Consider the following 13,233-nt stretch of genomic DNA (forward strand, 5'->3'; position numbering starts at 1 on the left):
ACTATCTCAATACGAATCTACTTTTTCATGAGTTCAAGAGCTACCTCCTTACCACAATATGCTGCTGCTTTGTTCTCTTTAGCCTTGTAAGGATTGTTTCTTTCAATAAAGTACTTGATAGCCTGAAAGGAAATGGCCCAGAAAAGTATGGAGGTTAAATAAGCATAACTATAACCCTAAGAGTTGTACGTAAGGTGACAAAGTGCCAACTCAAGATTTGCTTTTTATCCTATTTTCTTTCTTTGGACCAGTTTATCATTAAGTTAAAAATAACTCTAATCTGGTATAACTTGTTACTTTAAAGAAATTAAACTATAAAAATCAACGTAAGAGCTCAGTAGTCCCATTTTCCAATAAAATCCTGTCTTGCAACTACAACTTAACTCCAACTCTGGAGACATGCTCTAGACATGTTTTTCTAGGCAAGTCAAATTATTCTTGCCTAGAGCCAGAATAACTGTGTATTCTAACAGCCCCTCCACATTACATCTCTAAAAGTTCTCATATATTGATGCTACAAAGATTATGAACTAGTTGTTCCTAAGCTTTACAAACTAGGAGTTAAAGCAATACAACAAAAATACTAATCTACAGCAGGCTGCATGTAGGTTTGGTTCCTCCTTAAAATCCATCTTGACTTAAAATACAGTCAGTGTTATCATCCTATTGTCAAATAATCACATCAAGAATTGATTCTGATATAGTTAATTTCTCCAACTATGCCTAGTGTCTTGCCTGTAGTACTTCCCTAGGAAGTAATGTACCACAGACTCAAAGCTACCGTACAATAAACATAATCATCCATATATAACACCCAATCATTAAATGTGTGCATCACTGTCACACCACTGTAAGCTTAATAAAGGTATACAATACTTTCTTTAAGTCAATAAAATATCATACAAATTTGCTATAGAATATACATGCAATCAAAAGGCAGGTATTAGGAGAAAATTAAAGTATCAAATCCTATTAAAAACATAACAGTAAATATAAATTAAGAACTGGAAATAACAATACTTCAAACGCAGCTGTTACCCAACCACATACTTGTTCTCCTCTATAAAATCACTAATAGCCTAATAAAGAAATATGCCAACCTGCCAACCACACAGTACAATTGTTTAAAAACGATCCTCAAAGTGCTTCCACTTGTAGAAATTCCCCAGGGAGCAATTTCCCCCCAATAAGTAACACATTTAAGAACTCCTTTGTTAAAAGGGTTCTAAATAGTGGTACGGGAAATGTAAAAAATGAAGATTTTTATTAAATACATACCACTTAAAAAGCTTCAGGTTTCAGTTTTCAACCGTCATCAAGAGAAACTGCTCATATAGTTCGTTGTATTTCAATGATTTTGGTAAATGATATGAATACGCCTGTGCTGCCAGTTCTAAACTAGCTATCTATGGCCATTTTTTACATGGCTCCAGGCCTATGACAGACTCAGAACTTGCCTCTTCTCTATCGCATGTTTCCCACACTCCACTAGAACCAGACCTGAAAAATGAACGTCCGATGATATTAGTATGTGAGTAACCATCACCTGCTCAAAAGATGACATCTGAAAAGGATATGGCAGCTTCCCACAAGTAATTTTTTACTCCACAAATGTTTTCGAATGTTATAAAAAATTTTTAAAAGTAGGGCACCTTTAGAATAATGCTGTATGTTTTTAGTAGAGCTGGAGTACTTCTCCAAAGCAATCCAAAAGTCCTAACAAGACAAGAAAAAGAACCAGATTACCACCCGCACTCCTCCCTTAAATGCACCTTAGACCACAAACTGATACGAAAAATGCACTAACATCATTCAAATTCCTTTTGGATTTACTTACAGGGATGAGATAGGAAGAGCACTAGATTCTACTCCGAGCTCCAGTCACTTACAGTGTGTGACCTTTAACAAGTCAACCTCAACTTCCTGGGCCCACCTGGCAAAGCAGGCAGGAGAACCCAACCACCTCCAAGGTCCATTTCAGCTCTGAGATGCTACAGTTCTATTTCTTCAAGAGCATTCCTACAGCATGGACTTACTTTCCAGGTCTCTCTGTACGTAAACACCCAATATTCACAAACTGCACTCAAACATGAATGAGGTTACCTTATAAAGTATTACGTTGAAGGGGGGAATCAAAGAGAAATGAAATGAAATGACATCGCTCACATGGGCACTTCCTTCGCAGAAGCAAACAAGCAGAAATTACTAAGAAGTCAAGACCTTCCAAAGGGAAAAAGCTGATAAATCAAAATACTAATACATTCGCCTTCCCTCTTGAAGCTGCCCGTACACTAAAGAAAGCTTAACTCAGAAATCTTCTTTTTCACACTTTAACTTCAAAAAGGACTCATCTGGCATCCATAAGGTAAGTAAATAAAAGTCATACAACTGATAACTAAAACACTCAGCTTGCGCAAGAAATCTTAAACAACGATTAGAAGAGAGGATGCTTATTTAAAAGACAATGCTTCCTACTTATACGTCGTGCCTAATTTTACTCAAAAACAAATCCCAATCTTCTAAATCGTCAAAATTTCAAACGTGCATGCCCAGGGAAGCAAGTCATCAGCTCCTCCAAGGGAACTCTTTTTCTTCCCTTTCCTCTGAGTCTGGAAACCCATTCTCGGTCCCCCACCTCCCGATCCTGTCAGATCATCACCGGCCTCCAGCCCCGCCGGGAGAACAGAAACACGGGTGCCCCCGCAGAGACCGGGTAAAACGCAGCCGACACGGTGCAAGCGGATCACGAGGCCGCGCGGGTCCCATTTCAAAAACTTCAGCTGACGGTTTAATTAAAAAGGAAAAGGCAGCAGCGAAGGCAGCCCCGCGCCCCCCGGGCCCGAAGGCCTGCCGCCCTAAAGGAGGGGGACGCGGGGTTCGCTGCCGGCCGCCGAGGCCCGGGGACAAAGTGCGGAGCCGGGCAAGGATGGAGGGCGCGGGGCTCCGGGCGGCCTGCGTGGGGCCGGCCAGCCCCCAGAACGCCGGGCTCGGGCTCGGGCTCGGGCGCAGGCCCGCCGGCGCCGGGCGCGCTGACAGCTGCCACCGCGCGGGGCCGCGCCGCCGCCGGCCCCGGACCCCCGTCCCCCCGCCCCCCGCGGGCGGCCTGGCCGGCGCGGCTGGAAAGGATACTCCCGAGTGCGGAAGGCCTCCTGAGTGTGCGCGATGGTGAAGAGCGGCTCCTCGCCGGGAAGCGGCTTCACCAGCGGGAAAGGCTTGCGGCCCAGCAGTGGCGCCATCGCGGCGGCGGCGAGGCGGCGGCACCTAGCGAGCCCGCGGCGCGGCACTAGGCCCCGCGGCCCGGAGCGAGCGCAGGCTCCCGGGGGTGGGTGGGGGAGGGGAGGGGTGAGAGGGCGGCGCGAACTCGGCTCCCTCACTGCCGGCGCGGCCGCGCGAGGGCCATGCAACCGGACGCCGGGGCACAGAGCTCCCGCGCACGCCGCCGCGCCGCCCGGCAGCCTCCGGCCAACCTTCGCTACGGGTCCCCGCGTTCGGCAGTCACGACTCCTCCTCAGCTGCACCGGAGGAAATTATTGAAAAATGGCGGGAGATTCCCCTCCTCCCCCTCGCCCGGCCAGCGCACACACTAACTTGCTCCCCTGTGGCGCCGGTGGCGAATGCTCCAATAGGCGGAGAGCTGGTCAGTGCTCACAGTCTACTGGCTCGGAGGAGCTGCCGGTCTCCTCTTGGGTCCCGCCCCCTTCCCCAGCCGCGCAGTTGCGTTGCAGCGCACCAGAGGGCAGTATGAAGAGGTGAAAGGTCACGTTATGTAAGCGCCGGTGACAGGCGTGCGGACCTCCAGCGGCGGAGTTGAAAGTGGGGGACAGCGGAGACCGAAATGCCGGGAATTCAAGGAGGTCAAGCCAGAGAAGCCCCCTAGCATACAGACTCTGCGCCATCTGTCACCGACGGCGACACCGACATCCGGGCACCAGTGTCCGTGTGGTGCGCCGGAGGGGGGAGGGGGAGCGCGCGGCCAGGGGCTTTGTCTTTCCACTTGTGCTCCGCCCCCTCCTTAAAGGCGCCGCGCTCGGCCACGCCCGGGGATGCGCGGGTGGGGCGGATGGGAGGAGGGGTTGGCGGGAAGCAACTCTAAGACCTTGCCCAAGCAAAGGTTCCACTGAAGGACAAGGAGCCCCAGCCTTGCTCACCCAAAGTTAACTTCTTCTTTATGAGGGTGTCGTTGAGATCCGGATATTAGTCTGATGCTTGTTTCTAGGGGCTTGCTAGAAAGGGTAATACAGAAGCTTCTTTGGAAAAATACATTAAAGGACTTAAGTGTTAAAGATACACCCACTCATTCCAGTAGTCTTTACTAGCACCTGCAATGTTCAAGGCACTGTGCTGGGTGCTATAGGGGAAAAAAATAAGATAGAGAAGGAAAAACAGGGCCGGCCGGGTGGTGCAGCGGTTAAGTGCACGGGTTCTGCTTCAGTGGTGGGGGATTGGCCGGTTCACATCCCGGTTGTGGACATGGCACAGTTTGACAAGCCATGCTGTGGCAGGCGTCCCACATATAAAGTAGAGGAAGATGGGCACAGATGTAAGCTCAGGGCCAGGCTTACTCAGCAAAAAGAGGAAGATTGGCAGCAGTTACCTCAGAGCTAATCTTCCTCAAAAAAAAAAAAAAGACTGCCCTGAAAAAATAAGAGACACGGATCATCACTATGCTATGTGATGAGTGCTGTACAGAGTGCGCAGGAAGGGGTCAGCCACGAGGCCGAGTGGTTGAGTTCACGCGCTCAGGGTCCATGGCCCAGGGTTTCGCAGGTTCAGATCCTAGGTGCAGACATGGCTCATCAAGCCATGCTGAAGCGGCATCCCGCGTGCCACAACTGGAGGGACCCACAACTAAAATATACAGCTGTATGCTGGGGGGGATTTGGGGAGAAAAAGCAGAAGAAAAAAATATATTGGCAACGCTTGTTAGCTCAAGTGCCAATCTTTAAAAAAAAAAAAAAGTGCGCAGGAAGAAGACAGCAATTACTGTGCCAGGAGTGAGGACATTTGAGTTGCTTCTCCAAGCAGACTACACCCACATAGTCCAAAATCTGTTTGGCTATCCAGTCCAATAAGAAACACACTCATCAAAAATTCTCTCCCTATTTTAATTGTCTCCCTCACTTCAAAGATCTTCAGTGGCCACAGAACATCCCTTCCCAGCCTGTTCTTCAACAGGGCTAGACTGCTAGGTGGCCCTGAATGCAGCAGGCCAGTGCCAGAACCTGTTCTCCTTTTCTTCCCACTTTGATGTCAAAAGTATACCCCCCTTAAAAGGTACGTTCTAGGTCAGATGCCACCTCTCTGGAGCCTCCTCTGATCACCTACTAGAGAAGGGAACTCATCTTCCTTCAGTAGACATTTCTTCTAAGAGGATTAGGAGAAACCTCAGAGGATATGGCATTTGAGTTGATTATGAAAAGGTAAGTAGCAATTCACTAGGAAGAGAAATGAGGGGTGAATATTCTAAGCAGAGGGGGCTGCAGCAGACTTGGTAAATTCAGGACAATATGCCTAAAACATGGGGGTTTTGAGGCAGAAAGTATCCAGAGATGAGACTGGCAAAGGAAGTGATCATCATGACCACAGCATGTGATGGTTGAACTAGAGTGACCACTGAGAAGGAATGGCACTAGTTTGTGGCGGTGATTCCAAAGGCCTCAAATAGATCAAGATCAGTGGAGAGAGGCAGACAGATTTGAGAGGCACAGACTGGGTGACTAATGAGATGGACATTTGCAGGACTAGATACGTAACTACACACAGAGTAAGGATTCCAAAACACTCAGAAACAATTTTTTGGAAAAAGTTGATATTTCAAAGGAAGCATCTAATTGCACATGAGAATGGGCAACCATCATCATCTCAGCACTTGGGGCGGCTGTGGCCTGGGTTCCAGCCCTGGTGTTGGTGAAGCAGAGATCTAAAACGGGAGAGTCAGTGATGGGCTCAGTTTCAGCAACAACAACCGGAGGTACCCTGGAAAGCCATCCAGAACACTGTTGGGAATTCTGCAGCCGGAAGTGGAAGCTAGAGGCGGAGCTTTGTGAGCACGGCCTATCAGCTGGGGCCCCACAATAAGGAGCTGAGAAGGGCCTCCTCAAATAAAGAGCAGGGCTTACCTTGGAGAGATGGAATTATGGTTGGTTTTATTTTCGTCTCTGTATTTTTCAATTTGTTTTTCTATACTGGTTATATGTTAGGTTTACAATATAAAAAATAATAAATTTTAATGTGACTCTTGCTTGGTAGATTTCCTCCATTTCTGTGGCTCAAATTTACAAACAATGGAGCTGATTAACAAGATTTTAACATCTCATCCTGAAAATGCCAAAAAAAAAAAACCAAAAAAACAGTGGGAGAGACTAAGTTAACACAACTCTCAGTTCCCTGCTCTAATAATTTCACTGACTCCTGTTGTGGGAAAATCCTTTCTGAGTTCACTCTTCCTGTCCAGTAGCCATCTCCTAACTCCCAGCTAGCCCCAAGTGGACCATTTCCTCCCAAGTTCCAGAATTCACTACACTTCTTCCTACCCACTGCCAGAAGTGTGCTTCTTTCTCCTCTGTGCGTCTGAATCCCACACTTTCTTCCTAATGCTTTTTCCTGATTGTTCCATTCCACATCTGCTTTCACTGAACTCCCAAGTTTTTAAATCATAATTTTAGCAACGTTTGTTGTTTAATGTGTTTTCTCTCCCAACATTTGAATAAACAAATTAATAATCAAGGGCAGAGATTAAAATGTGTGATTTCCAGGTATCTGTACCAGACCTGCCACTGCTCAGAGTCAGCTGTGGCTGCCCAGCGCCAGGAGTAGCACTCTCTAGAGAAACAGAGTACATTTCCCTGTGCAGCGCTCCGCCGGGTAGTTTGATGACATGAGCTCAGTCAGCAGGGCCTGTTTTGTGATCTGTGTCATGTGGAGCCGTGCCCTGCCACACACTCATCTTTCACTGATGCAGACACAAACCCTTGCTTAGACAGTTTCAGCTTCTGGCTGGTCTTTTCTTGCCTGTCCTCTTGGTTCCTCAAACTCAAAACATCCCAAACCCATAGTCTCTTATCTTCCTTCCCTCCATCACTTGCTCTATCTGGGTGTTTTTGTTTCTATCACTGGCCCTCGCTTCCTCACAACCTCACAGGCTCAGCCTGGACCTCTCCTGAGCTCCACAGCCATAGGGTCGAGCAGATACTGTCAATTCTGCCTGCCTAAATCTTAAACTCTCTCCTTCCTGTCATTCCCACAGCATCCAACTTCAGGCCTTTATTATTTCTGGCCAAAACTACTATAATGACTTTCTTCTTTTACAATGTTTTAAACTACATTAAAATTACGTATTTTTCATGGTAAAATGAACATAGTTCCAAAAAGGACACATATAAACATAGTTCAAAAAAAATTTCGGGGTCAGCCCTGTGGCATAGTGGATAAGTTCAAGGGTTCGTTCGGATCCCAGGTGTGGACCTACACCACTCGGCAGCCATGCTGTGTCAGCAACCCACACGCGAAATAGAGGAAGATTGGCACAGATGTTAGCTCAGTGACAATCTTCTTCACCAAAAAAAAAGGGAAGATTGGCAACAGATGTTAACTCAGGGCAAATCTTCGTCAGCAAAAAGTAATTGAAAATCTCAACTAGTTCTACAAAAAGTAGCCCTGCAGCACCCTTCCCTCATCCTCTTCCCACCCCCCCAAGCATCCATTTTCAATTTGTTAAGCTCTTTCCTCTGGTATTTACTTCCATATTTCTAAGTAACATATATTCTGCTGTTTTTTAGTTTTTCAGTTTTAAAATTAGCTGTTGACTTTCTTCAGTGGAAGAGGAGGCCTTTGCTCTCTTATATCCCCCCACAAACACCTGTCAACCTGCAAAAACAGAAGCCATTTTAAGAAACAAAGCATTTATTTGGGATCAAAGAATTGCAATTCAGGGAGCATGAATTCAGGTAGAAACCCAAACAGTGTCCCTCTAGGGAGTAAAAGTCAGGGGCTTTTTTTTTTTTTTGAGGAAGATTAGCCCTGAGCTAACTGCTGCCAATCCTCTTTTTGCTGAGGAAGACTGGCCCTGAGCTAACATCCGTGCTCATCTTCCTCTACTTTATATGTAGGACGCCTGCCACAGCATGGCTTGTCAAGTGGTGCCATGTCCGCACCTGGGACCCGAACTGGCAAACCCTGGGCCTCCAAAGTGGAAGGTGTGCACTTAACTGCTGTGCCACCAGGCCGGCCCCGAAGGGCAGGGGCTTTTAAAGGCCAAGAAAGGAGATTGTACTACAAAGAATTTTGACCAGAGGGGCTGGCCCGGTGGTGCAGCGGTTAAGTTCTGCTTTGGCAGCCCAGGGTTCACCAGTTCGGATCCCAGACGCAGTCCTACACACTACTTATCAAGCCATGCTGTGGCAGGCATCCCACATTTAAAGTGGAAGAAGATGGGCACGGATGTTAGCTCAGGGCCAGTCTTCCTCAGCTAAAAGAGGAGGATTGTGGCAGATGTTAACTCAGGGCTAATCTTCCTCAAAAAGAAAAAAAAAAAAATTTTAATTGGAGTTGGAGGCAGAGAGCTAATCTTGGCTAAACAGTGATTGACTATTGATTCCATCTTCAGGAAGTCCCCAATCCTCAGTCTTTGTGATTGGCAAGTCCATTCTCCTATTGACTTCTCAAACAATTGCTAGTAAAATAAATCATTTTGGCCCAGTCCAAAGGTTTGGGACAGCAAAGCAGTTTCTCTGGAAAGGCAGCTCTGACTCCATTTTAAAATGGCTCCTGTGTAGTCAAGTTTGACACACCACACACAGATACAAGCATATTCTCTAAATAATCATATTGCAATAGGTTAAATCAATATTCAGTGTATGACTTATGGTGGTGTATTATTCACAAATAATCCACATGGTGAACTGGGGGCATTTCCTTTCTTCTAATGTTTTCCCTGGTTTGCTTCAGTCTATTTTTACTTCATTTTCTATGGACCTATCACTGCTCTATCCCCAAACTAATAGAACTGTAAGTCTCCCAACGTGTGCGAACACTAAGGTGGGCAATGCCCTTCCAATTTGTCCCCCTGCTTCCCTCTCCATGGCATCTTGCACACTATGTCACTCCCCTGTTCTTGGCTGCCAATGGTCAGTTCCCTAAAGCCAACAGAGTAAAATCAAACTCTCTGGCCTGACCTTCAAGGCCCTCCCCACTCTCCCCAGTCTTTCTGCTACTTTCCTCTGACTCCTTACTCTGCAGACAAACTAGTTTATCTAGATTTCCAAATATCACTCCCCACTAAAAGGATCCAGGGCTCCTTGGAAAAATGACTGGTGCTGGAAAGTCCAAGGTGAGTCAGGAACACTTTGTGCCTGAAAGTAAGAAACTGCTCAAATAATGATGGGGACGTGTCAAAAGGACACAGGAGCCAGCATAAAGGGATCCTAACTGGCTGAACCTAGGACAATATGAATAATAAAAAAATGACAGTGATGTATTATAACACATTAAATATAAAGGGAATCCATGAGCTTGGAGTAATACTCAAAAAGAATAAAAAAGAAATGCAAATGCAGAGAGCAGAAGGGAAACTTGGTATTTACAGAAGGCTGCCAGTGAATGAATGTACAAAGAATTATAGATTTAGAAAAATGACCATTTTGCAACCTCCAATAAAGTAACTGATTCAGAAACAGATCAATCTGTTTGTCTGTAAAATCACTGGGCAAAAATGTTGTTGCGGAATGGTTTAAAATGATCACCTCCAGAGATTACTTACATAAAAGCACCCCAACAGCGGCGAAGTCTGGCAGACACCACCTCAGCCAAGTGATCAAACTCGGCATCACCAAAAATGAGACAAACTGACAATATGTGCTCTCGATAGAAGGCAATGAGATGTACACATCACTTAACCAAAACCATTTAACCTGAAACCCTTAAAAGAGACAAATCCAGATTGTGGGACATTCTACAAATAACTGACTGGATGCTTGAAAAATATCAATGACATGAAAGACACTCACCTCCCAAAAAAGATTCTAAAAGGAGACTAAAGAGACATGAGAACTACATGCAATGTGAGACCCCAGATTAGATCCTGGATCTAGGGGGTGAGAGGAACTACTATAAAGTACCTTATTGGGACAATTGGGGAAATCTGAATATGTTCATGTTAAATAATATTATTGTATCATTGTTAAATTTCCTGCATATGATAACGATACTCTGGTCATGATGGGAAATGTCCTTGTACTTAGGAGATACAAGCTCAAGTATTTTGGGCTAAAGTGTCAGAATGACAACAACCTATTTTCAAATAATTCAGAAAAAAAAAAGAGGGGCTGGCCTGGTGGCACAGCAGTTAAATGCACACATTCCGCTTTGGCGGCCCGGCATTCGTTGGTTGGATCCCAGGTGTGGACATGGCACCGCTTGGCAAACCATGCTGTGGCAGCCGTCCCACATAAAGCAGAGGAAGATGGGCACAGATGTTAGCTCAGGGCCAGTCTTCCTCAGCAAAAAGAGGAGGATTGGCAGCAGTTAGCTCAGGGCTAATCTTCCTCAAAAAAAAAAAAAAGAAAGAAAAAGAAAAACGTGTGTTGAGATATAGAACAAATACAGCAAAATGTTAATCATTGGTGAATCTGCGTGAAGGGTACACATAGTTTATTGAACTATTCTTTCAACTTTCTGTAGTTTTGAAAATTCCCAAAATAAAAAGTTGGAGAAAATGGAAACTCAATTCCCTGGTTACTCCCCACACAGCCCTGGGAACCTGCCCCGAGGAGTCTCTCCTAATACCACACAGGTATTCCAGGGCCCAGCCTCAAATGCCACCTCTTCCATAAACCTTCTCTGACCTCGAGTCCCCCCAGATTCTCCCCTGGACGCTGACAGCACTCCACCCTCTCCACCTCCCAGCACACACTCCCGTCTACCTTCTCTTCCTCACCAGACCATCAGCTCCTGAAAGGTGGAGACCACACGTCTACCAGTTGTACTTTACAGAGAACCCAGAAAGTTCTCAACAAATGTTTGTAAAATAAATGAATGCTACTTTCCAAGATGGTGAGTGACTTGGGCATGAAAATCCTCCCATGCACTCACCTTTTGCATATTCCAAAATTCTCTTGGGCAAAATCCATCAAGCTCTATTGATCTTCTTTAGTGCTTACTCATATTCAATGAATTGAGTTAGCAGGCTCATGTGTATTTTTTTTTTTTTGCTTGAGGAATATTAGTCCTGAGCTAACATCTGTGCCAATCTTCCTCCACTTTACATGTGGGTCACTGGCACAGCACGGCTGACGAGTGGTGTAGGTCCACACGCAGGATCTGCACCTGTGCTGTGAAAGTGGAGCACCGAACTTAACCACTAGACCATGGGCAAGCCACTCATGTATTTTTCTTAGTAATTCAAACGTGCCTACACATTGGGCCTACCACTCCCCAGAGGGCATTTACAAGCTATTTGCGAATCACTTGCGATCATCTCCTGACTTTTCCTCTTCTCTTTTCCTTCTCATCCTCCTAAAACTTACCCTATCAAGATCCTCAGATGATGGTGGAGACTGCTAGCCTGAATCCCTTAGAATATCAATGAAGTGGTGTTAAAGTAGAAGTCAACGAAAGAAGAAAATGGTTTCTAGTGCACCTTTTTCATCATCCTCTATGTTCCGTTGTGGCCTCTGGTCCAGCACTTACTACTATTCTCTAGTGGCTGTGTAGAGGTCTAGCTCCTTAGCCGGCCTACTAGGCTCCTGTGTGCCAAGTCCCAGCACCTAGTCACAAAGTAACCACGAATGCCAACTGCTATCTCCTCTTGTTAGTTTTCCCTCCTGCGTACCTTTTGTGACACTTGATTCCAATAATTCTGTTTTTCATTTATAGAAACTCTATTTGGTCCTTTTCCAAATCTGCCTGGTCATTTTTATGGTCTCTTAGTCATTATACTTTCAATAACTTCCTTTGTTTAAACACATTAAAACATACTTATTTTATGTACCACATACAACTCCAGTATCTGTGAAATTCATTTGACAACTTGATAGTACATGTTATTTTTTTTTTTCTGGTGAGGAAGATGGGCCCTGAGCTAACATCTGTTGCCAGTTGTCATCTATTTTACGTGGGATGCCACCACAGTGTGGCTTCAGAAGTGGTGCTAGCTCCACACCCAGGATCTGAACCTACGAATCCAAGGCTGCTGAAGCAGAGCATGTGAACTTAACCGCTATACCAACAGGTCAGCCCGTTAAAACTTTCAAGGAAAAGCAAACTAGGGATGACAAAACAGGGGAGCAGAACTTGGATTCTTGACTTTGCCGTGACACCTGGAGCCTCTAAGAGAAATGAGAGGGGCCGGCTGGGTGGCACAGTGGTTCAGTTCATACGTTCCACTTCTCGGTAGCCTGGGGTTCACCAGTTAGGATCCTGGGTGCTGCGGGTATGGCACCGCTTGGCAAAAGCCATGCTGTGGCAGGTGTCCCAGATATAAAGTTGAGGAAGATGGGCATGGATGTTAGCTCAGGGCCAGTCTTCCTCAGCAAAAAGAGGGGGATTGGCAGTAGTTAGCTCAGGGCTAAACTTGCTCAAAAAAAAAAAAAAAGAAAGAAATGAGAGGAATCATTTTAGGGAATACTGAAATGAAATTCTTGAACATATACAATGTAGAATTCTTTTCAACCATGACTCTGTTGTTTTTCCTAGGAATCAGGAGCAAAAAGGAACTCAGGACAGAAAACAGATTTGTGACTTCCAGGACCTCAAGGGAGGAGCCAATGGGGACTGAGCACTTAATGGGTATGGAGTTTGTGTTTCTCTTTCTTTTTTACTACCAAAAGTTTGGAGCTAGACACTGGTGATGATTGCGCACTATCATGAATGTATTTAGCGCCACTGAACTGTACACTCGGAAGTAGTTACAATGGTAAATTCTACATTGTGTGTATTTTACCATAATAAAAAAATAAGTAAAAAAATAAGAAAGAATTCATGAATGCCTCCCAAGGACCTGGAGCTGAGGAAAACATGTCCAGTGGGTGCATTCAGCAACACAGGGACAGAAGTATACTTCAAACTACATGACAACTTCCAAGGGAGTCTCCAAATCATTTTCATCAGAAAGTCACTCTGTGGGAGTAAGAGAATTGACAGGGCCCAGCCCCCAGCGACTTCATAAGCACTCAGCCACCACCCCTCAGCCCCTGCCCCCACAATCTTCCAGAATGAAGCACTCAGATACCAACAAGA

The 13,233-nt window shown here is 45.6% G+C and overlaps 1 protein-coding gene across 1 annotated transcript in view; it reads right to left on the reverse strand.

Moving 5' to 3' along the window:
* The window catches only part of BAZ1B (bromodomain adjacent to zinc finger domain 1B), a 73,483-nt gene extending 69,532 nt beyond the window's left edge, over positions 1-3,951 (reverse strand). Inside the window, exon 1 of the mRNA XM_023655439.2 lies at positions 3,130-3,951. Within this exon, the coding sequence (XP_023511207.1) occupies positions 3,130-3,236 (107 nt within the window). The 5' untranslated portion in view covers positions 3,237-3,951. The remainder of the gene's footprint in view (positions 1-3,129) is intronic.
* Between the last annotated feature and the right edge of the window lie 9,282 nt (positions 3,952-13,233).

The sequence above is a fragment of the Equus caballus genome, chromosome 13 (genome assembly GCF_041296265.1).
Source record: "Equus caballus isolate H_3958 breed thoroughbred chromosome 13, TB-T2T, whole genome shotgun sequence".
Lineage (NCBI taxonomy): Eukaryota > Metazoa > Chordata > Mammalia > Perissodactyla > Equidae > Equus > Equus caballus.